This window comes from Lissotriton vulgaris, chromosome 4_1 (assembly GCF_964263255.1).
Source record: "Lissotriton vulgaris chromosome 4_1, aLisVul1.2, whole genome shotgun sequence".
NCBI classification, from domain to species: domain Eukaryota; kingdom Metazoa; phylum Chordata; class Amphibia; order Caudata; family Salamandridae; genus Lissotriton; species Lissotriton vulgaris.
In genome coordinates this window covers 1,771,799,635-1,771,825,442 of record NC_141691.1, presented here as the reverse complement: position 1 = coordinate 1,771,825,442, position 25,808 = coordinate 1,771,799,635, and the positions used below count along the sequence as shown (strand labels likewise).

The 25,808-nt window shown below is 43.8% G+C and overlaps 1 protein-coding gene across 2 annotated transcripts in view; it reads right to left on the bottom strand.

Annotated features, from left to right (window-relative positions):
• RIMS2 (regulating synaptic membrane exocytosis 2) overlaps nucleotides 1–25,808 on the bottom strand; it is a 1,859,827-nt gene that overhangs the window by 385,587 nt on the left and 1,448,432 nt on the right. The window contains exon 27 of one of the 2 annotated variants that reach the window (XM_086966100.1): nucleotides 17,077–17,127. The exons of the other annotated variant lie outside the window; for it this stretch is intronic. Coding sequence (XP_086822226.1) covers nucleotides 17,077–17,127 — 51 coding nt within the window. The remainder of the gene's footprint in view (nucleotides 1–17,076; nucleotides 17,128–25,808) is intronic. 2 annotated transcript variants of the gene reach the window in all.

The window sequence follows — 25,808 nt, the reverse complement described above, 5'->3', positions numbered from 1 at the left end:
GAGACTGAAAGGAATTATACAGAGACCCCCTGGCCTGAGAAGACAAGGGAAATGGGGTATAAAAGTAGGATCCCTGCTCCTTGTAAATTAGATCCTGTTTGTGCTACAGAAGAAAATCTGCCCGAAGAGAAGGACCTGGAAGAAGACTACAAGGAGGAGTGCTGTCTCTGGCCTGTGTCTGGTGCCTTGCTGCAGAAGGAGAGGAGAGAAAAGACTACAAGAGACTTTTGCTTTTATTGAACTTTGTGCCAAACTCTGCTAAAAGATCTCCAAGGGCTTGCTGTGGAACTTGCCCCCTGACCAGCGCCCCAGGAACAGTGGGCGCTACCCCCTGACAGAGGAACCGCTGTGAAACGCTGCTTTCCCCCTGCACGCTTATCCAGGAAAAGCGGAGCGCGCTTTAACCATCGCACTCTTCAGCAAGCTCTGGGTGTTGCCATCCCTCTGAACACCGTGACTGCCGCCTGCCAGGCCCAGAAGCATCGTAAAGACCAGCCCAGCTGATCCGAGCACCGTGACTGGCCCCGAGCCGCAGCTCGCAACGTGAAGAAAGGTCGTGCCCGGTGCCTGCTTACACCCCTTCGTGTCGTGTGCCCCTGAACTCGCCGGCCGCTGTCCGAGAAACAGCTGCGGCGTGTGGTGCAAGAACGCCGCCTGGATTGCCTGTGGCGGGCTCTGCGGATCGCCGCCCACTGCGTGAGCCACCTCTGTGAGGAAACCCCAAGGCGCTCTGTCCCTGTGGCCCGGCCCGCGCCGCAACGCCAACCTCCGAGCCAGAGCCGAGCCGCCGCTCGCTCCACCCCCAGGAGGAAAACACCGCAACACGGATCACCGCGCCGACCTGCGCCCTGACTACCTCAGCAAGAAAAGGTACTGTTGATTGCCCCGCGGTGCGAGCGTTTGGCCTGCCTCACTCGCACCGCCCTCTGACCAGCGCAGCCCTCGGAGCCGCGTGTTGAGCGCTCCCAGGGCCCCCGCTCTCTCCCCCGCCAGCCGCGCACAGCCGTGCGGCTCGCACTGGGAGGCGGACTCGAGCCGACCTGCCGCCGCTCCCGCCAGAAGCGTGAGCCCGGGCCGGTCGGGCCCCTTTAATTACCGGAGGTGCAGCGAGGCTTCAGCAGGCACCCCGCCTTCGAGAGAACGTCGAACAAGACAGCCCCAGATAATATCGTTTTGGGGGAATAAGAGAAATAAGCTGATTTAAACACTGTGACTTTGGTAAGAGTAACTGAAACATCACATTTTGAAGTAATTGAACTGTATTCACAAGCCTGCTGCTAAAAAGATATAAAGAGAATATATTTTACTACAATACAGTTTGGTGTCATTGTGTGGTGGGTTAGTGGTGGTGGTGTGATATTGCAAATGTTTAACCCTATGTACTCCAGAGTTTAGCCTAGACTGCTTGCGTCACACTACCTAGAGGGTAAGCGGGGGTTATTTCTGGGAGTAATCCTTTGCCCTGACTTAGAGGAGAGGGTCCCTGCTTGTCGCAAGTACATACCTGCGCCAACCAGAGACCCCCAATTCTAACACTAACATATGACCATTCCAAATTAAGTGTAACAGATATAAGAAGGCATTGATCCTGTGCTCACCGTTCCACAGGAATGAAGCAATACCTCGGTAGCAAGGCCTAAGTAGGCTGAAACGTGTCTGAGACTGCATATGTACTCTAATGAAGGGGATCAGGTGCAGTATTTTGGCTGGCCACTTCGTACTGGAGCATGGCCAAGACTGATTTCGAAATGGTTGGTTTCTATCTCAAGTGGGCTGTAAGTAGCGGAGTTATTTATTGGTTGAGGGAGTGGAAACCCTATTTAAGCAACAACCACAGTCCTTGGCAGGGTGAACCACAAAAGTCACTAAATTAACCTGTGCCTAACCCTATGGTAAGCTAGGCTTTGCTCCGAGGCAATATGTGAAGCACACAACCATAACAAAGTGAAAACACAACACAAGAAAAATTCCACACCAATTTAGAAAAATAGAGAACAATTAAATAAACAAAATAATACCAGACAAACAAATATGTAATCAGTTAATTTGGCGATATGCAATATTAAAGGTTTCGGTAGATATAGCGCCTAAAAGCACAAAGTGCCACTCGCAGTCATCCGGCTGTGCTAGGCCGGGGAAAGTCACAAGTAAAGGCCACCTGCAATGGAGGACGGGTAGCGGTCGGGGACCAGGTTAGTCCAGTTGAAAAAGTTACCTTCTCAAAGTTGCAGTGGAGGAGGCCTTGAGGAGCACAGACAGCATTGAGGATGGTCGCCGATGTAGCGCGACGAGCAGCCAGAGAGTTGTATGCTGTCATCACTGCAGGCTGCAGGACAAAGAGCTAGTTGGGCGTCTCAGTTGCTGGAGCTTTGCATTGGTGGTCACTGCGGGATGTCACTGTATCACAGAGTGCAAATCTCATTTTACTAGTCGTTGCTGGTGGTCGCTGTAGCGCAGTCAGGTCCACTGAAGCTTTTTGTCTGCGGTCATCGCGGGCAGCAGAGTCCAGGGGCAAACGGGTCAGTTCACGGTTGCGCGGAGCACAAACGTCAGGATATTACCTTTTCATGTAGAGAAGTGCCCTCTGATTCAAACCAAGGTTCCAGGACCGGGGAGGCACCTCATGAGGATCAGGAATACACATTTGCAGCAGGTCAGCTTGGCCCTGGGAGTCACTCAGGAAGCCTTGGATGCAGGGAACAGGTCTAGTCTTCCTTCTCAGAGATCAGGGCTGGCCTCAAGCAGCAGTGCAGCCCCCTGTGGGACAAGGAAGGCCTCAAGCAGGAGCAAGGCAATCCATCTTCTCTAATGCCCGTATATCTAGGAGCTTACTGATGAGTTGTTCTGATGTTCCAATATTTATACATGGTGCCAGACTTTGAAGTGGGTGAATCTTCTAGGCTAACCCACATCTGGTTCTGGAAAGTTCTTCCTCTCTCCTACCAAGGCTCGATGAAGTCTGGGGCAAAAAAATACTAGTGTCAGGTTCCTGTGTGAGGTTGCTGGAGGCAAGCCATTTGAAATGAAAGAAGGGCAGGGAACAGCTCCACCCCCAACTATCTAGGAAGGATGACCCACCCTGCCAACACCTAGTTCCCTTCAGTCTCTCTCCCTGGGAGAAACAAGTAAAGCCCAACAGCGAAGCTGTTCACAGTTATATGATCCAGGACACTGGCAGCAGGCACAACATGATATTCCTACCTGCTCTTAACCTAAAGTTAGCACTTATTAAATGAAATAAGGTAATTCAATGTTATCTAATGGAAGAGATTGGCCATACAGTAGTAAAAAACGAATTTAGGAGTTTTTCACTACTAGGACACGTAAAACCTAAAAAAACATGTCCTGCTTTTTAAATACAATGCACTGTGCCTTCTGGGCTTTTTAGGGCGCAGCTTATGGGTAACTTATATGTATTAATAAGGATGGTTTAGGCCTGGCCAAAGGTTTATTTTGCCAGGTTGAATTGACAGTTGTAAAACTGCATTCAGGCTGCAGTGATGGGGCTGAGACATGTTTTAAACGGTTCCTTTAGAAAGTGACACAGAGTGCTGCAGGCCCACTATCATTTCATTTTCAGGCTTTGGGTACATTTAGTACCAAATACTAGGTCCTTGTAAGAAATTTAAATGTGCCAATTAGGGAAAAGGTAATTTTTCCATGTATTAGAGAGAGAGGGCATAAGAACATTCACACTGGTTAGCAGTGGTAAAGTGCACAAATTCCTAATGCCAATAAAATACATTCTGAAAAAACAGGAGAGGTACAGGGCAAAAGGTTTGGTGATGACCCTTCAGAGAGGGTCAAGCCAATATGACTGCCGTCCAGCCAAAAGATTGACAATTGGCTTCTTCTGCAGCAGCACTTGTCCCACTAGGTGTTGGCGCAGCTCTGCAAAAGAACTACTGAAAATGTGCTCTGTGGCAATCAGATTGTACAGCCCTTGTAATCACTCACATCACTGCCCTTCACCCAACCATCCAATGCCCTGCAGCAGTGGTCCACAAAATCCATCCGGGGCCAATAGGGCAGCTTCTGGCTGCCCCTAAATCTCTGCCTATACTTCTCAGGGGTGAGACCAGACTTGGTGACAAGGGCTTCCGTCATGAGGGGATACTCTCTTCACTAGAGCCAGAACTGCATCTCTTCCTTCACTGGGGCTGGGCCTCCAGAAACTGTCACTCCAGTCCTCCTCCAAGACCAGGGCCGGACTGAGAACAGAAACCGGCCCTGGCAAACTGCTCAGCTTGCCCCCCCCTGGGGTTGGGGGGAGTGCAGGTGAGCATTTTGCGACGGCCAGGTTTCGGCCGATTTTGTTACCGGGGCCGACATTGCCGACCCCCGGTAACAAAAACGGCCCCCCAGGGGCCCAAAACCGGCCCCCACCCTAGCGGCCTACCGGGGAAACGCCCGGTGCCCGCTATGGCCAGTCCGGCCTTGTCCAAAACCCTGTGAATCTCCAAGGTAACCTCATAGACCTCCAACTACATGTCAATAGCATCCCCCACTTTAAAGTTAGACGCTAGGTAATTCTGCCACCATTGCTGCAGGACTCTGAGATCTGGTTGGCTTTCAGATCCAGTACCTGATTACCCATCTCATGAAGTAACAGAATTTTCTTCTCCTCCAGGGCCATTTTCTTTTCCTCCAAGACCCACAGGGAAGCAGCCTCCTCCTTTGTTCCCTCCAATTTCCACTTTGCAAGCTGCAGCTTAAGCTCCCTCTTAGCCTTCATGTCCTCCAGTTCCTCAGGGGACAGGTTGCAGGAAAACACACTGCTCTCTGCCCTGGCAAAGGGCTCTACTCCTGTGAGCAAGTTGTCCTCTTCCGTCTTGGGGTGATGCAGTTCAAGGCCGGTGGCAAGGCAATCTTCTCCTTCCTCCTCTGATTCCTCCAAGACCACCTCCTAGTCCTCATGACCATCCTCTTCCTGCTACCCTGGGTTGGCCTGCATCCATCTGACTTCCTCAAAAGCTCAGAGGGCTACCAGGAGGTTCACATTTGTGACTTTCTTTCCACCATTCAGCACCTTTACCTGCAAACCTCTGCAGCTCTGCTTTGCTGAGATTATCAATATTGATCAGCTTCATCTCAATTGTAGCAATAAGGATGGGAGGCAAACTTGAATTTGGAAAAGGAAAAAAAAAGGCAAATCAAAAAACTAAGGAGAATTTAGAAAAAAATTGAATTTGATGTCAGATTATTTTTAGGGATTTTAGCATTTCACAAAATTACAGAGTGGCACAGCACAAGTACAAGTAATAGATCCATCCACTAAGCACCGATGTACTTACCAGAGGGTTAAGCACCAAACGGTTCAGCACAGGTTAACTGTCTTAACTTTTGTGGTTCACACTGACAAAGATGTGGCTGTTGCATAAGTGGTGCTTCCACCCCCCTCATCCAATTACCCGATTTCTTACATGGTTGGAAAACTACGACTGGCATGCTGTCACAAGCAATTGACAGTGGCTGTGATTAATTCAAATATTCCTTGCATCACTTTGTGATTGCTGCATTCCGATGGAAGGACATGTGATCTCCATGCAGGCCCCCTGCCACATTATAAGCACAAAGAAGCAGCGCCCTGGTTTGGATAGTGACTGCCGCAGAATTTCATTACACCAATGAAAGAATCGCTTAATGTTGTAAGCAACGAATGAGCATCAAGAATATTTCAACTTCCTCAATACATACATGTGGTTGAAGTCTGAATGGGGAATCAACACTGTCTATGGGGTACATCAAAGTAGAACAATATTGAGTGCTGGCAAGAATTGGAACCTTAAATATAAACCAACATTATTGAAGAGGTGAGTGAGTTATTACTGAAATAAACTCACATAAACACGGCCTAGGACATAAATAAAGCTAATACAGTTTCACAGCGGTATGTAAAAAGTATTTTCAGTTAATAAATAAGTCTTTTACAATCCAATCCAAATTTGTTGTCATTCTTCTGCAATACATTTTTCAATGAAAGGAGTATACTTCAAATATGTAAAGGATTTTCGAAACACTATATATTTTTTTCAACAACACCATACTGTCAGGCACGAGTTACAGATGGCCAAGTCTATTTGTTCTATTATGGCCATACAGTCCTGTCGTAAGTGATCACAGCAAAATGTGATGATGCTTGCCACTGAACGAGGTTTGAGGTAACATTCAAAAGGACACATAATTAAAGATGAGCAAGTACAAAATTACATCTCGTTGCTGGTACACAGTTTGGATGGGATGAGACAGACAGAAGCTGACATTTTCCTACTTACAAAGCAGTTTTCCATGAAAGGACAGATAGTCACAGATTGTTCAATGCCAAATACACCTTTTCATTGAGAGCTAACATGGAGTTGGGAATTCTCAATCTCAACATACGGAGCTGCTGCTTCAATGCCGCTCTGTGTTGCGTTTCTGTGTGCAGGCAGAACCTGCCTACACTCTGAAGAGAGGAGAGAGATCTCCTTGCAGGCAGGAGCACTGAGTGACTGCACTCAACTGCAGTGGGGTGTTTGGGGAGGTCCATGGGACCTCTATCACGCCTCATGAGGAATGCGTTCAAGGGGCGTACTGATAGTATGCCAGGGGTGTTGTGAATGGCCCACTTTATCAGCTATGGGGGGGAGGGATGGAGTTCTTGATGACCCTCTTCTGTCTGCAATTGGACAGACAAAGGTTCGTAAATAACCTGAAAGGGTGTGTGGATGCGTGAATGGATGGATGAATAGATAGATGAGTGTGTGTGTATAAGGTTGGCTGGATGGGTGAAAGAAAAGGTGAATGGGTAGATGAATGAATGAGTGAAAATGGACGAATGGATGAGTGAAAGGGTGGATAGATGGATTAAAAGGGTGGATGGATGGATAAGTGAAATAATGAGGGATGAATGAAAGGGAGGGTGGAAGGATAGATGAATGAAAATATGAATGGATAATAAGAGAGTGTAGATGCATGAGTCAGTTACAGTATGGTTGGCTGGCTGAAAGGATGGATGGATGGGTGGGTGGGTGTGGGTGGGTTCGCTGCCTTCGATACCACCTCAGACCACACACTGCTAAACAGACTCCACCAGATCGGAATCAGAGGAGCAGCCCTCAAGTGGATTGCATCCTCCTCCCACCCTACTCCTTGCGCCCTGAGAACATCACCTGCAGTGTACCTCAAGGCTCAACCCTCGGCCAAAGCCTCTGCAATGAATACATGACACCCCTGTCAAACATTGTCAAGAGCCATGGACTCAACATCATCTCCTAGACGGGCGACACCCAACTCATCCTCTCTCTTGACTAACGACCCAACGACCACCAAGGAAAAATTCCATAGATGCATGAAAGACGTGGCCACCTGGATGAACAACTGTCTCAAACTCAACACCGACAAGACAGGAGTACTAATCTTTGGGAAAGGGAAGAACACCCTCTGGAACATGGGTATTCACAAACATTTTCCAGAGGGCCACAAAGTTTGGTCTATGGTGTGACTGAGGGCGTAGGGGAAGTAAAGCATGTATATCTAGTAGCGATTTTAAAAAAATGAAGGTGCTTCTAAAGTTAAGGGCCTGGTTACCTCCTTCCGCTAACTGCAATTAACCTTTAAATAAGTGTTTGCTATATATTTAACTTTCTTTTCTATGTTAGTGCTGAGTCGAGTAAACAAACAGCAGCCCAGTACTGCTGCTGCCCAGGGGGCCGCATGTAAGGGTCAGGAGGGCTGCATGCGGCCCCCGGGTCGTACTTCGAGTATCACTGCTCTGGAAAAACGAATAATGGCTACTTGAGACCAATATCATTGTAATTGATAAGAAGGGTAAACCGAAAGAGAAACATGGCTCTTACCGCCCAATATCCCTCATAAATTCGGACACCAAGTTATACGCAAAGGTCTTGGCCAAGAGGCGGCTGGGGAGGGTCATCGGTGATCTGGTTTCCCCGTGGCAGCATGGATTTATTCCGGGTCGGGGGACCACGGATCATATTAGACATGCCATTTTACTGTTCGATGTCCATGCTGTCACAGGGGGACGAATGGCTATGATCCTCCTCGATGCCGAAAAGGCCTTTGTTCGTGATGCGTGGAATTATTTGTGGGGGATATTGGGCCGAAAGGGTTTTGGTCCCAAAATTATTAGAGCAATTGGGGCAATGTATTCTCAGCCAAAAGCTAGGATTCAATTAATGGGAGGCTCTTCAGAACCTTTCTGCATCTCAAGAGGGACACGGCAGGGGTGTCCGTGTTCACCCATTCTTTTTGCGTTGTACATTGACCCGCTGGTACGATATATATTGGATTGTGCCGGAATCAAACCGGTGTTCTGTAGTGGCTACGAAACAAAACTGCTAGCCTACGCAGATGATCTGACTATTATCACGCCACAACCAGAGGAAGCCATGGCAGTGATGAGTGGTATTGCAAAGGAGTTTGGACGGGGTTCATGGTATCTTCTTAATGAAAGCAAAACGCTGATAATCTGCTCAAATAATATCCCCAAAGTAGATCAAAGATACCAGGAGTCAGCAGTCTATTTAGGAATAAGGGTTAGCTCTGTGAGTACGTATACCGTAAAAATTAATTTTAATCCATTGGTAAAAACAATAAATACAGAGCTCAAGAGAATTGATGCTCTCCATCTTTCTAATATTGGGAGAGTAAACGTACTCAAAATGACTATGCTTCCTAAAGTACTCTATCTTCTGCGCTCAATTCCCTATTTGATCGATGATGTTATGTTAAAAACAATTGAGTCAGTATTTATAAACTTTGTTTGGCAATATGGTAAAATTAGACGTTCAGGGAAATTTTTGTCATTTCCCCAGTCAAGGGGTGGGTTGGCGTTTCCGAATATTAGATTTTATCATTGGGCCTGCCTGCTGAGCCAGATGGCGATTTTATTTGAACCCGCAACAGAAACATCTAGCACTCGATATTATAATCAGGATATACCATCTATTTATGAGTTGTTGTTGGGTAAAGAGGCACTTGGTCTAATACTGCGCAGAAATAATAGGCGATACTATAAGAAGACACGCTATAAGGTAGTTGAGAGTCTCTGGGAAATGTGGGCAAAAATTCAAAAAGCACTGGCAATTCCTAAAATCAACTACTATTCCCCCCTTTGGAATTCCAGCACTTTCCCTCAGATTAGCTATGAAAATATGGGGGAACTGTGGGAAGAGCATGGGATTGGGAGAATATTAGATATTTATGAAGCCGATAATCTCCTGAGCTTCTCGAAAATACAGCAAAAATTTGGAATTCCAGTAAATCAGACCTTCAAGTATTTATTAATTTCCGGTGTATTGAAGAACATCAGGCCCCGCATTATTCCAGGAGGTCAGATTAGTATTATAGACTATCTGTTGAAAGGCAGATCTAAGATTAAAATGATATATGGTAGTCTGATTGCTAGTCTGTATGATGACCTAGAAAAGAACGAAAAATCCTGGGCTCTCAAATTGGCTGATCCTGATGCGGATATTTATAAATCCCTGCAGTTATCAAGCAAAGTATTCCGGTTCTCAAATCTAAAAGCCCAACACTATAAAACACTTTTTAATTTGTATTTCACCCCTGCTAAACTGTTTGGATGGGGGAAAAGAGGAGATGACAAATGTCCTAGATGCCTGGAAGGCCCAGCTGACCTTCTACATATGTTTTATTACTGTGATAAGCTAATTACTATTAAGGGGGAGATAGAAAAATATTGGGAGGGGCTGCTAGGTTTTAAGATCGACCTATTCCCTACCCTAATGATATTTGGAGTTGATAGTAAGCTGGGCCTTACCAAAGAAAATTAAGCTTTTCTATTTATATCTGTGGCGGTTTTCCGGCTGTTGCTAGCCGCTGGTTGGACTAATGTATCACCCCCCTCTTATCAGATGTGGCTGGCATGGCTTTTGGGGATCTATAATATTGAATACGTACTTTATAAATGTAGAGGAAGAGTGATGAGGGAGTGGGGACAGAATATTTGGAGACCAATCACGGATTGGATATCACCCCGTTTATAATTCTGTATAGATCTGTAAATGATGTATTCGCCTTCCTTTGGCTTCTATTTTCTATGTACTGCTGTTTTTTAATTGCTGTTACAAAGTGAATTTTATCTAAGTCGTAATTGCTTTTTTAACTTAAGACATAAGATTGGATGAAATGTATTTATTCTCTGTTATGACCAGGTCTTTATTTAATAAAACAAATAAAAAAAAGGGATGAGTGAAAGGGAAGATGGATGGAGTGAAAGAGTAGATGGATAGTTGGATGAGTGAAATAATGGATGGATGAGAGGATGGATGTTTGAAAGAATGGACAGATGAGTGAAAAGGTTGGATGGAAGGATGGATAAAAGGGTGGATGGATGAGTGAAATCGAACAATAAGTTAAAGGGGCGGGGAATGGGTGGATGAAAGGATGAAATCATGGATGGATGAGTGCAAGGGAGGGTGAATGGTTAATGGATGAGTGAAAGGGTAAATGAATGGAGGGATGAGTGGATGAATGGGTAGAAGGGTGGAGGGATTAGTGAAATGATGGATGGCTGAGTATAAGGGTGGATTGATGGATGAATGAAAGGAAGGATGATGGAGTGAAAGGGTGTATGAGAGATGGATAGGTGAAAGGATGGATGAATGAATGGATGGATACGTTTGGAGATTTATGGATAGGTTTGGATATGGTTAGGCAGATGGGCGGAACAGTGAAAGACAATGATGGATGAAAGAACGAATGGATGACAGAATGAAAAGGTGAAATGGTAGCTATCAGCAGGTGGATGGAAGAATGAATAGATAGATGCTTGGATGAAAGATACCAGAGCGCTCTTCTGGGGAGAGCTGTGATGACTTGCTTCATTTGCTTGTTGCCATAAGAGCTTTGGTTCGAATTGGGGGCTATTCGAATTTTCTGGCTACTCCCTTGCAGCGGGCCACCTTGTTGTGGCGTACTTTCAGTGCACCTTCTAAGGGCCTGTTTGGCTCCCTATCGGATAATACGGAGATGGCGGAGAGGCAAAGTGATTACATCATTTGCATCTTATCACACCCCCAAGCAAACGAGGGAGCAGCCTCTGAAGATAGCACTGGTTCTACATGTGCGCCAATGCCATCAGTATTACAGAAAGGATTGAACAAGGCCCTACGGCTCCAGCTGTAATACCAAAGCGCTGTGGGGGCACACAAAGTGGGCACACATTACAGTTGTGCCCCCCACAGCACTTTCCGTAGTATGGTGCCCAGACTGTGTGCAAAAGTAATTTGGCTACCTAGGACCATAGCTGCTATTTTGTTGCATTGTCTAGACTTTTTAAAATGAACCTTTTTTTCTCTAACTCACTCTGGCCTGCCAACCCATTCTCTTGTCTATTTAGATCTGCATATTTCTTTTTGAAAAACATATACTACTTACGGTTTGAAAATATATAGATATTCTTTAGGTCTTAATAAATGAATATATTACATATGGTTAAAAATATATTTAAATATATATCTACACAATATTTTATGCTTAAAATGCATATAGGCCACTGCATAGTGTTCATATGTTATTTGATTAGATGCTTATGGCTTTCTGTTCATTTTATTAATACATTTTTCTATCAGAATATGTAAATATGATCATAAATCTACCTATAAGTGTTTCACTTGAAATATTAAGGAAAACATAACAAAATGACACAAATAAATTAGCTTTTACGTACAGCAAGACCTGAAAGTCAGAATTTCTAGCTATCTATCCATACTTGCACATTCGGAAGGAATATTATCAATACAATTTTATATCTCTTTATCTTTTCCTTAAACATGTATACCCTTTCTATGTAGAACAAAAACAACTAAAAAACCTTCAACTCCCTCCAATGCACTACTCTATGTGTCCACCTATACCTCTCTCAATATATCCTCTACCTCTTCTCTCGGAGTCATTCCAAAGCTCATTCTACTAATATGATCCCCTAAAATCCTTTCTTTACTCTTTCCTCCTCTAGCCCTTCTTGACTCACCCAAAACCTCATTCTACGACTATGATCTCCCAGAAAACCTTTCCTAGACTCTTCCTGCCTCTATCCTCAGTCAGTCAGTCAATACAAATTTTACAACCATAAAAGTATACAAACAAGCAGCATATCATTCAATAGAATAAGCAAGTCAGAATCATAGAATATTCAATACACCTTCTTAAGCCTATAATCCACGTCTTTAAAATAAAAGATAAAAGTAATCTTAAAATTTATTAAAACCAACTTTTTTCATTTTTAAGGCTTGTAGACCTTCAAATATGTCTCACACAATACTTCTATCCGTTAATAACTCATTCTCCTTGTAACTTAAAAGGTCTAACCCTGATCAGTACTCTTTACGTTTAAGGAACTCTTTAACTCTGTTTTTTTGTATTTCCCAATGGCACAGGTTATATCTAAATTAATCATTTCCACCAAGAGGTTTACAGCTTGCATCCTATTTTCCATAATTTTATTACTACGATCTCCAAAATAAACACTTTCTAGACTCTTCCATCTTGTATTCTTCCTTTGAATCATCCCAAACCTCATTTTACAACGATATCTCCCAAATACCATTTCTAGACTCTTCCCTCCTAAATCCTTAATTTGACTCATCCCAAACCGCATCCAACTAATATGAACTCCAAAATAACACTATCTAGACTCTTCCCTCCTCTTTCCCTCCTTCACTCTATTCAATCAAACTAACAGACTCACATGCCCACTGCTCAAATTTAACAACTCATATTTCACTATTCTAATCCACCATTAATCCTTTGTGTTCCAGAGTAACCTGACAGTGACAATCAGAAAATTACAAAACAAAATGACGCCATACCTCAGGGGAAAAAAAAACTTCCAGGGTGAGGGGGTTATTCGTTTTTTTTTATCAATCAAACTCCCATTTTGGGGCAGCAGCCACTTACCAAAACGTGTTCTCTTCATAGGAACCCCATGATAGGATTTCTTCTAAAGGTATAGAGATCACCAGTGAGCCAATGATAAATATGGCGCTATGTAATGTGTCCCTTAGGGAGGCGGAGGTAATGTCCTCCACCACCTTGAGAGGCAGAGTACATACTGCCAAACTATAAAACTAGGCTCCAAACATGCTTTTATGTAATTGTATTTCATTTTTTTACGTTTTTTTCCCTCTAGCTGCAAAAGACCCACAGCTGTATGTGAGTTTTATAAAACTCAATAACATAACTTAACACTGGTGTGATTCCTATTTTCCCCATCAAGAATATGAATCTACATAATGCTTTCTGCGATTAGTATTAGCGTTCAAATACATTAGATCTATTCAGAAAGCCACTCCCAACAAGAACTTCTTATTACACCTCCTTTAGTACCAAGATAGTAAAATCACAAAATAGGAATACACAAATAGACAAAAAAACGAAACGTGACACAAATCACATGATTACAAACTAGAGATAGGAAAACAACAGCCGCATGCAACACAAAATACGATTACAAAAGCTCCAGGGCACCCTCAATCCACTAACTACATAAACAACTTGCCTTTTCTCCCATTTACTGGTGGACTTTGATGTTTCTCCTCATTATCTTTATGACATCAAAAATAGACAATGGCAATTAATAATTAATGCTAATGTGAGCACACAGAAGAACAATGCACGACAAATAGGTAAAGAGCGCAATACAATATATACATGCACTGTGGGGGACTAGTGCAAAAGGGGCACAGACAATGTAATCCAAACAAAAGCACACATTGGCAATATAATGCATAATTACAGCCAAGAAAAGAGAGAATAACAAAAAAAACTTTCCGACCATATGATATAACTTCCACCCAACGTGTGCATTTAAGGAATTCGGTTTTTGTGGAAACCGTTTGTGAGAATAGAAAAGTTCAATGAACATTGTAAATTAGACAAGTCTGTGTTACCGTAGAAAATATATATGCTGCTGTTCTCTATGAAATCTGTTTATACTGTGTTCAAGACAATAAAACCTAATAAAACAGCCTAGTCGCAAGCACGTGGGGATATAGCAGGTGGTTATGTCAAACTACGAACAAGATGGCAAGACTGATTGTGAATGGCTTAATGATCATGAACAGAAAAGCTCACTATTAGAAAAATCTTTCTGAAAGCACACATGTTGTATGTAGGTCACATGAATACAGTGTCAGTCACCATGGAACAATAACTCGGTGTGGGTGGCAAAAGCGAAAGCCACCGATCTTTTTTTGATTCAAAATGGAGGTCCGAAACTAAAAGGTAGGCTTTCTAATAAGATAATAATAATAATACGGCATTTATAGAGCGCCTGGTTACATCTGCTGGTGTGTTCCCGCACTAGGAAGCAGTTTCACGCTGGAGCAAAGGGAGAGAGCTGACTAATTCTTGTAGACCCAGGTTTTCAGACCTTTCCGAAAGGTGGATTCTGATTTCTCTGCTCTTAGCAGAGGTGGGAGTGTGTTGCAGCATTTGGCCGCCAGGTAGCCAAAAGAGCGTGCTCCCATCCTGGCCCTTTTTGTCTTCTGTATTTTGAGCAGGTGAGCTCCTGTTGATCTTAACAGTCAGCTAGGATTGTAAGGGGTTAGAAGATCACACAGATAGCTGGTGCCTTTCCCTAGTAAACGTCAGTGGCAGAAACACTTGGCCTTAAACATCATAATTATTTCCACTGGTAGCCAGTACAGGGATTCAAGGGCTTTTGTCATTGAGGCACGCCTCGGTAAATTAAGGCGTGCCGCTGCGTTCCAGATACTTTGAAGGCATTGCACTCAACATTTTGAAGCACCCAGGTACAGAAAGTTCCCATAGTCCATTTGGGAGGTCACCAGGGAATGGACAATAGTTTTTCTTGCTGACACAGGGAGGATGTCTAAGGTTTTCCTTAGCATTTTGAGTGTGCCAAAGCATTTCCCTGCTACCTTTCTAAAGTGGGCTTCGAAGGATAGTTTAGGAACGAGCCACACTCCAAGATTCTTTACCTCTGATTTAGGCAAGGGGACGGGCCCCAGACTCTGGGGCCACCAGGCTGATCTCTGTGAGTTTAAAACTGAGTGATAAGAAGCAATGGTCATATAACTTGCCACAACCTGTCATAATCTGTTCAATAGAACATAATGAAATACAACATGCTTGAAAACTCAATGAGAGTTAAATGGAAATCAGATTGTATCCCACTGCACACATCTCTTCTGCCCTACTGTGCACCCAGCAGCACAAACTGCAAAAAGTATCTATAATAAGTGGCATTACCATGTTTTCTACAAACTCTAGTGAAATTGGTCAGAATCACAACATTTACCATGTGTTGGCTTAATTTTTGAACTAGAAATGAGAGCACAGAAAGATCGGCTAGAGGCATTACTGCTATGAATGTCAGGAGAGCCCGCAGGCTTGAAATAAAATTCATAATATATTGAAGCTGATTGATAGGGAATACAAATCTAAATTAACGATTAGTAATAATCCCAATAGTTTAGGGACATAGAGGCGAATACGTGATGGATGACTATCTACCACTCTACATGCGTCTACATGCGTGATTTTCTTATGGATAAGGAAACTTATAAATTTGGGACTCGATTGTGGGCAGAGATGAAAAACCGGTAAACACCAGATGGTGCAAGGGATTCACAAAGTGGCGTTAACGATGCTTGCAGTCACTGCTGGTCATCATGAAATATTATAAAGAGACTGCTAAGATACCAAAGTAAACTTATGTTATGAGATGATTCCAAATTCACCTTATTGTAATCGAGCAAGGGAATAATATCTACTCATTCTACTGGAATAAAAGCGCAAACCATTTGACGTCCTCTACTTTTGTTCCTAGGAGATGTTGGACACCGGAATACCAAGGTCCGCACCATAGTGGTGTAAGCTACTTGTTTCAAGTTAGATCAAGACTCTGACCTGCAATATTATGTCTAGAAGGTTAGTGCCACTGGTAGGAAAGCATGCCAGAGAGGACTGCTCACACCTGCAAATTAGTTAGTGTTAAATAAGATTTTTGGAACCTCCTAAAACAGTTGCGAGAGTACGACTCAATCGCAGGAGCCTTCAGGTAAATAAGAAGAAGGGGCAAGGTCAATAATAAATACAGAATTTTTCAATAATCATTCCTTTGTATTCAATCATATTATCTGGTACATGGAAAGCAATGTACATGTGTTACATAGCCGTAACAGCTATAACAGTTAATTAACTTGCTCGAAAATATAGCGGTCTACTCATGATATGCCCGAAAAGGATTAGTTAGACAACACTATAATCAGGTTGTATATTGAACCATCTATCAACCTTCAGTTGTACATTTTAATCGTTGTAAATAAAAGTTATAAGGGGCTGCTGTCAGTTTTTCCAACAAAATGTAAAATAAAAATGATTAGGGCATAATTTAAGAACACATTCACAATGTGCTAATGCCACATACCATGGATCATTGTTAACCATTGACTGTTCTCAAGGGCTGAATGATTTCACAATGAATTTACTTTAACAACATTTACATGGAATGGATCAGTATTGAGGGTTCTTTGATTGCCCATTGGTTCTACTGAGCACCCAACATAACACAGACACTGAGGCAATCATCACCTTCATCTCAATTTGAACTGCTGGAAGCTCACAAAATATTAAAGCATGAGCAAAATATGGCGGAATCTTGCCTTGAGATACGATCTAATTCCACAGGGTGACCACAGGTACTCTGCGGTAGGCCTTAAAGCGGGTTGAGCAGCTTGCACACTTGTTTGAAAAGGTTTATGGAAGATTCTAAGTAATAAGGTTCCAAAGCAATACTTTAAAATAAAGGTCCAATAGGGTATAGTGGATTTAGCATTTGTAGAGTACTGGCATAAATTATGGCAACTGTAAAAAGATTCTGTGATATATCACAAATTTAGCTTTTCTTTAAATGTGTACCACCCCGACATTTCCTACGAGGAAAACTAAGTGTACATTTTAATTTTTTTAATAAAAGTCTAATATTCCCGAGCTATTGCAGCTCGGGATGGTATGCTAGAAGAAGGATGTTTTTTTAGAAGAGACAACAGAAAGAGATTATAGTTTACATGTGGTGAGACCGACCTGCCTCGACCTCTGACCCATGCTCTTCCACATGATGGTTCTCTTCTTCTTCTGTTAGTGTACAGGTGAAATGAAAAGAATGAAACAAAATATGCACATGGTATTAATGAAATGACAGAGACAAATGACTTATGTAGTTTGGGTTACATGAAAAACACACAGCACGACATCTTGGTTTATGTTGAGGGTAATTTTCAACAGTATTTTATCAGCTGTACTAAAAGGGGCATTCTCCCCGAATTGATCAAATATTTAAATGTAAAGCGATCACAAATGAAAGGATTTATTCAAATGAAACAATGCTAACTACTTAGAGGATCTTTTCAAATTAGATTTCTGAAGTTTTGCTCAACTGGCTCAGATGGATTTTTTTCCAGCCGTCCAAATCAATGCACCTTCTAAAGGTAGTGTTTTTCAGAGAAATCCAGAAAGTGGTGTAGAGAATTTTACAGCCAATAGTAATATATGTTAGCCATTACGTGGTACAATATCACTCACCGATTCTTGATAAAAAACAAAGTTCTGTCAGAGAATGAATACAGTCTCTGAGACCATCATTTTGTCATGAAGATAAAAAACGATTGCTGCTTTCCAATTAAACACAGTAAAAGTCAAGAATGTTAAACAGCTCTAAGATTTAAAACAGGAACATGGGAGATAAAAAAAAAGTTTCGATTAGTTAATTGCCAGCTCCCAGGCCTTTGAAAAATAACCAACCAAGCATTAGAGTTATGTGGCCAAATTTCAAAAGTATGCGATCGTCACACATGCTTACTATAAAATGTAATGGGCACCCTTTGTGCAGTTGTGAGTCTTATAATTTGTAAAGTAGTGAATGCAACATTATATCCGACAGGACACTGACAAATGTGAAGAAAGTGAAGTGACAGACGTACAGAATACGCCGGACTGCTGGAGGATTGAGGAACCTTTACCAGCACCAAGTCTACCGATCTTTTAATACTTGATCGCACAGAGCCACAGGATACAATCACCACTGTGAATCAGTGGCACTCTGATGAAATCCAGACCACTACAATGAGCCTCAGTTTTTGATGTTTTCCAACAGCAGGAAATGGAACTCCTTTTCCTCCACTTCCACATACTTCACTGCCACTGCTGCAAATTCCCGGATTGACTGCATCTCTCACTTTATGAGGAAGCAGGCACTGTGAAGAGCAAGTTTCTCACGATCAGTAATGCATTTTCTGACCGGGGCTCTTTGTAACCACAGATTTCTCATCTTGTGATTTTCCTGAGGTGCCAGACTGAATTCAAATATTTTTTTATAGCAATTCCCTTGCAAGTCGATAGCTGCCATAGTGCAGCTCTGCATCACATCTATATAGGCGTGGGCGGAAAATCCGTTCCGCTCGCGGATTTTGCGGATTTTCGGGAAATCCGCAATCCGCGAGATTTGCGAATTTCCCGCAAAATCCGCAAATCCGCGAGCAGCGGATTTTGCTCGCACTGCTCGCACTGTTCGCGTGAGTTCGCGCCCCGCGAATAAGTGCAAAATTGCAGAAATACGATTTTAGCAAAACTGAAAGTAACTACTTACCAGGTTCAAAAGTTCAGGCTCATCATTAGTAGCCATTTCCTGGAGTGCTTCCTGAGGGGCCCCTCCAGAGTTCAGTTGCCAGTTGAAACTAGTATGTGACCCTGCTCTGAACCTCAGAATAGTTACACATATGCCACAAAGGTCCTGAATTACAGCTAAGGGAGACAAGCAGGAGCCAGGCTGGAAGTTAAAATCCATTAATCAGCCCCTAATTCATTATTGTCAGTTGGGGCAGGGCAGGTGTTGTAACTAATTTTGCAACAATGAAAGCACTTAGCAGGTGCAAAAGATCACTAATCAGGGCGCACTAAGGAAGCAGGTGCCAGCTAAAAAAATATTCTGTGACACATGAATCAGCCCCAAATTAATTCAGGTCACTTGAGGCAGGGAAGGTGTGCTTTGCTTTGCCGAAAATAATGTACACTGGACAACCAGAGGGTGTGGTGATGAAACAGAGGGTGGCATGGGTGGGCCAGAGGGTGGCATGAGTAGTCAGAGAGTGGCAGTGGTGACAGAGAGTGGCAGTGATGAAGAAGAGTGTCCCAAACAGGCTGGACACGTAGAAACAACAAGTTCGCGAAACTTGCGACCCGACAGGTAAGTTCGCAATTTGCGAAAGTGTACAAAACCCTCGCGAACTGGCAGAAACACGGGCGAACACAAAAAAAAAAAAATCCGCAAATTCGCGGGAATTCGCGGATTTTGCGGATTGCGAATCCGCAAATCCGCAAAATTCGCGAACGCGAGATCCGCAAAATTCGCTCATGCTTACATCTATACCAACCTGTGTATGATGTCTGCACAATGTCTACACACTAACGTCAGTTTCTTTCTGACCTCTGTCCACACCTTTGGACACAGAACCCATAGGAAGGAGAATGAGCCAATGTACAGATCTCTAGAATAGGATCTTATTAATGGGCTGGAGGATGAATGGGTCTAGACAGCATCTCTACCAGAAAATGAGTTACCGAAGATAACTAATTTGTTCTTCTGATAGAGATTTCTTCCTGCAGATTCCTCACCTTGTGAATAGATGCCAAGGTAATATCTACCCCATTGGTGGGTCTGCGCAATGTCTCCTCAGACCAGGAAATCATGCAGGACAGATCAGGTGAAATGCCCATCCCGCCGGACCTAGATGTCCAGGCAAAAGTGCCTCATTAACGTGTGAAGGGACGCTCATGTGGCATCCTGGAAGATGTCCAAGACTGGCACACCGTGCAACAGAGCAGTGGTAGCAGCCTCTTTAGTGTAATAAGTGAGCAAGTCATCTAGGGGTTGCTTTTTGGCTAGCCCATACCAGATAATAATACATTGCACAGTCCCTCAGGAGATGGTTCTAGTTTCCACCACATTCCTCATTTTCGCACCAGTGAAGCCCACAAATAGTTGACCATCCAAAATATAGCCTCTGGTCCTATCAATGTAAGAACTAAGGTCCATCTTAGGGTGAAGGTGGTGGAGGTGCTCCTCCTCCTTGGAGCATGGAAAGCGAGCATATTGATGGATTCCCCAATGTGGAGGGGCATAACTACTTTTGGCAGGAATGGCACTTTCATATGGAGGACCAATTTTTTCAGTAAGAGCGTTGTCTATGGCTGCTGGACAGACAGGACCGGAAGTTCATACACTCACCTTGCTGAGGTAATGGCACTGAGGAAGACAGTTTTGATGGTGAACAGGCATAGAGGACAGCTGTGCAACATTTCAAAGGGAGTGTACATGAGGTAAGTGAGACTCAAATTAAGGTGCTGTTGTGGCATCAGAAATGGTGTTCGTGAGAACATATCGATCAGCCATTTCAAGAAGTGCATCACAACAAGTGATTTGAAAAGCTAAGGCTTATCTGTCAAACATAAAGGCCAAATGGGTGAAAGAGTAATCCTTAACTGTTGCCACAGCAAGGCCTTGCTGGCCTAAGCACGAAATAAAAATTATGCCACACAACTTTGCATTCAAGGGTTGGATGTCACGAGGGAACACAAGGCAACAAACTTCTCCTGGTGTCCTGTGTACATAGTTTTGGTGGATGGATGGCTGGGCACCAAGATAACACCAACCACCTCTGGAGCCATTAACTGTTGCAGCTCAATCTCTGCACACAGAGGTTAAGTTGTGCAGTTTCAGATGCAGTACATGGCCCTGATGCTGCGACAGGAGATCCTTCCAAAGGGGCAGCCTGGTCGGGGGACAAATGCTAGTTTGGATAAGTGGTCCTCTGGTAGGTGTTTCAGAGGGGCTGCCATATCTGGAGGACACAACAAGAAGGGTGGGGAATGGCCATGTTCCACAATCTGGAGCACCCACTGGTCAGATGTGATGTTCCCCCAACTGTGGAGGTAAAAGTTGATTTAGTCTCCCACCGAGCGATCGTGTTCTGCTGAGGGTAAATTAATGTGGTTTACGGCAGTTGCAGGAAGGGTTGTTGGCGTATAGGTAGAAAATTGTTCCTGTGGGTCTGGGTGCTATTGACTCGATCCCTGGCTTCTACCCCAGAAGGCCTTGGAGATCTATTGCTGCTGAGGTACATTCTGAGGTTGCCTCTGTTGGTATCCCCTGCAGATGCCTCGAAAGGGGCGAATATGTTAAGGGAACTGTTGAACAGGCAGAACTAGACCAGGAGTGGACAGTGGCCTTGCTCTCTGGAAACACTTTCCAAGGCTGAGTCCGCATTCGCTCCAAACAGCCTTGAGCCATCGAATGTCTCCATGCCCTTTGATTTTCTATTGGGGGAGCTGTGGGGAGTTACGGCGACTAGTAGATGCATGCACCATTAAGTTCTCGGGAGTGGGTTATTGGAGCAGAAAATTTGGCTCCCAAGGAGCGCGCCTATGTCGCCTTGCCAGTTGTTTATTTACCAGATGCCATCATTAAATCAATGTATAGGTTCTTTACTTGTTTGGCTTTGATTAAGCATGTGGCCAATACATTTGATTTTACTGCCATTGTGGGCAGGGTAAGGTCTAAAACATTTGTCACCCTCCTGCTCACTGTAGCGGAGGAGGCTGATTTGTATTTTGACACAGCTGGCTTGGGTGAAGAAAGCTAAAAAAAATTTGAGAGGGACCCCTTAGTGATGTCAAGGGAAATGAGGTACAGACCTATGTGGAAAACAATTCCCTTGACCCAAGTGAGATGTGATTACCGTAGTCAAACAGACACCCCAAAAACAATGTTTTCATACAAAGTGATCGATCAATTAATACATTTATTCAAAAATTTTAAAAACACAAGTTTTTTTATAAATCCATGATTATACATAATTAAAAAAACTAATCCTATTACACTCCTATTAAAAACACAATTTTCCTTCTCACCACCATTCCTAATGGAACGCAACGAGGACAAATTTCCTTATAAAATAGTAAATCGGACAATTTCTAAGAGACAACACAACAGTATGACCTAACCCCTTGTCAGATACATATACATATTCAAAGGAAATTCAAAAACCTCCTAAAAGATGTATCAATTACATTAACATTCCACTAGGATTGGTTATTCCTTGAATTGTGTCCAATGATACATCTATTAGGAGGTTTTTGAATTTCCTTTGAATGTGTATATGTATTTGACAAGGGGTGATGTCATACTGTTGTGTTGTCTCTTCTGTTTATGCTGGTCATAATTAGAAATTGTCCAATTTATTATTTTATAAGGACATTTTTTCTCATCGCGTTCCATTAGGAACGGTGGTGAGAAGGAAAATTGTGTTTTTAATAGGAGTGTAATAGGATTTGTTTTTTTAAATATGTATAATCATGAATTTATAAAAAAACTTGTGTTTTAAAATTTTTTGAATAAATGTATTATTGATCGATCACTTTGCATGAAAAAATTGTTTTTTGGGTGTCTGTTTGACTACAGTAAACACATCTCACTTGGGTCAGGGAATTGTTTTGAACTTTGGGGAAGAAAGACCAATATCTGGATAGGTGTCCAGGTCACTAGCATCTTGTAAATCCAAAAAGATGTTCTCTTCATCAAAGGGTTCACCATCATTTTTATATCAACTGGAAGTTGGGCGGTTTCAGCATCTGAATAAGAGTAGAGGCATGCCATGTATAACTTTAGGGTGGGGGTTGGGCGGGAGTGAGGAAACTGAGTGTTTGCGTTCAATACAATTATCCACTCTGGTTTCAACATCAGTGATGTTGGGGCCGACGTTGAGGCCAGGGATGGCAGCGTTAGACGCATCACTGATTTGGAAGCCAGCAGAAATGGGCTCAGAGTTTGAGATCACCCTCAAAAGGTGCATTCAATGTTGGGGAGACAGCTCTACCAGAGGTGAGCCAACTGGAGGCCATCTTGGATCCATAGAGTATGAAGGTGCTCCATAGGTGGAACACCAACAACTCAGTCTAAGGCCTTTTGAATCTGTTCCAGTAGGGGGAATGAGTCTATGGCCTAGAGGTACTCATTGCGCGAGCTTGAAAGGTGGAAGTGTTGGAACAAAAGGGGACAGTGCTTTGACTTCTTATATTTGTTGGACTTACCAGTATTCCTGGGCTTTGAAGGCGAGCAGTCATGAAAGTGCCCATTACCCCTCCATAAACCATCCCTTCTTCAACTTCCTTCGAAGTTCTGTGATGGCAAGTTCAGCTTCGAGGTTGAAAAAGGCCTCCATGCGCACCATTTAAACAATGCTGAGTCGTGCCGGGAGCCGAGGTACCAGAGACAGTTCTAATTGGCGTCTGTCACTGATATTTGTCAGTTGCGGACATGTTCATTTCACACTGGAACAAGTTTTGAGGTAAAACAAAAAGGTCAATCTGGCAGGATTCAGTGGCGCTCTGGACCATCACTGGTATTTGTGTTGGTTCAGGGGAGGGAATGTGACAGGGTGGAGTAGGTGTGTAGAGGATGGTGGTCGTTTCAGGGAAGTGTTGCTCCTTTTACAACCGTCCCAAAAGACAATAATAGTCACGGACTACACCTGAATTCATAACATTGTTTATAAAAGTTACTGGACAAATCCATGGTCAAGTTGATCAAGTTGCATAGACTAAAAACCTACCGTATTTTCCGGCGTATAAGACGACCTTTTAACCCCTTAAAATTTTCTGGAAAGTCGGGGGTCGTCTTATACGCCGGGTACAAAATGTTATGGTATTTTTTCATGCGCTTTTTCATAGCGAGGACTTCACTCGAAGGTGTCAGACCGCTTCACAATACGAAATAACAAGAAACAACACACCTTATGTTAAAAAATACAGCCACCGACCCTGGCAACGTCCAAAAATACAGCCACCGACCCTGGCAACGTCCACACCCAGGCCCCGCGCCATGAATTGTGCAAGTATCGAAAGCGAGCGTGTTTTTGTCATAGCGAGGACTTCACTCGAAGGTGTCAGACCGCTTCACAATAGGAAATAACAAGAAACAACACACCTTATGTCAAAAAATACAGCCACCGACCCTGGCAACGTCCACACCCAGGCCCCGCGCCATGAATTGTGCAAGTATCGAAAGCGAGCGTGTTTTTGTCATAGCGAGGACTTCACTCGAAGGTGTCAGACCGCTTCACAATAGGAAATAACAAGAAACAACACACCTTATGTCAAAAAATACAGCCACCGACCTTGGCAACGTCCACACCCAGGCCCCGCGCCATGAAGTATCGAAAGCGAGCGTTTTTTTCATAGCAAGGACTTCACTCGAAGGTGTCAAACCGCTTCACAAGCGAGCAAATGGCGCCATGAGTCTTACCTCGACTGCCGCTGCCGCTGTACACGCGCCTCCAACCGCTTGCACATCCCCAGGCAGACGAGGCAGCAGGACGAGGCAGCAGGACGTCCGAAACACGGTACATGGTAATGGGCAGCCAGCGCCGAAGATGGCAGCGCCCTGTGTGTTGACACGTTTGGCACGTTTTGGCACGCGCACCTCTCCCCTTGGCATGGGCGTGGCATAGAAAGGGGACTGTACAATGTTCCCGAATGTTCCCGAAGGCAGTAGAGCACTTGCCGTGATTGGCTGGTTGTTGCTAAGAGGAAAGGCAGTCTCGTGACCAGATAGCGTATTTGCCGTACCGTACGTGTGGTGTTGAAGACAGTCTCTGCACCTGTTCATACTGTACAGCACCAGTACCGTACATCGAGTGCAAATGGCTGACAGTCAAGAACCCGGCAAGGCTCCAGCAGCACATTCCGTGCAAATGGCAGACAGCGAAGAACCCGGCAAGGCTCCAGCAGCGCATCCAGAGCAAATGGCTGGCAGTCTAGAACTCAGCAAGGCTCCAGCAGTGGCAAGGAGAAGGAAATATGAAGCCAGCTACAAACTCAAAGTTGTGGCTTTTGCCACGGAACATAATAACTGTGCTGCTGCTAGGCAATATGGAGTGACAGAGAAGATGGTTCGGGCCTGGAGAGCAAATGAGCAAGCATTGCGGAGTATGCCAAGGGGCAAGTGTGCACTAAGAAGAGGCACCCCACATTGGCCAGAACTGGAAAAGCATGTAGCAGACATGGTGGCCGAGCATCGGCAAAGCGGGTATGTCGTGACCCGAAATAAAATCCGATTGGTTGCACTTCAGTGGGCCAAATCTAATCCCGATCTCAGCCACAGATTTAAGGCCACTGTGTCCTGGTGTACCAGATTCTTGGGAAGGCATAATCTGGTATTGCGGCAAAAGACAAAAATTGCCCAGAAATTACCTGCGGATCTTGATGCCAAAATGCATAGCTTCCATCGCTACGTCATTAGGCTGCGCAATGAACATGTGTATGCGCTAAGTAGCATCGGAAACATGGATGAAACTCCGATGAATTTTGATATGATTGCCAACAAAACTGTCCATCAAAAAGGCGAAAAGACAATTTTAATAAAAACAACAGGACATGAGAAGTCCAGTTTCACTGTGGTACTTGCATGCACAGCTGATGGTGGCAAACTGAGACCAATGGTTATTTTTAAAAGAAAAACAATGCCGAAACTCAAGTTTCCTGTTGGTTGTTTTGTGCATGTGAATGAGAAAGGATGGATGGATGAAGAAGGGGTAAAGCTATGGCTTGATAACGTATGGAGCAGGCGACCAGGTGGACTTCTACAAAGGCGTAGTCTACTGGTGTGGGATATGTTCAGGGCTCATTTAACTCCCAGCACCAAGCAAAGGCTGGCAAGACTAAAAACGGATGCTGCAGTTATACCTGGAGGACTGACATCGTTG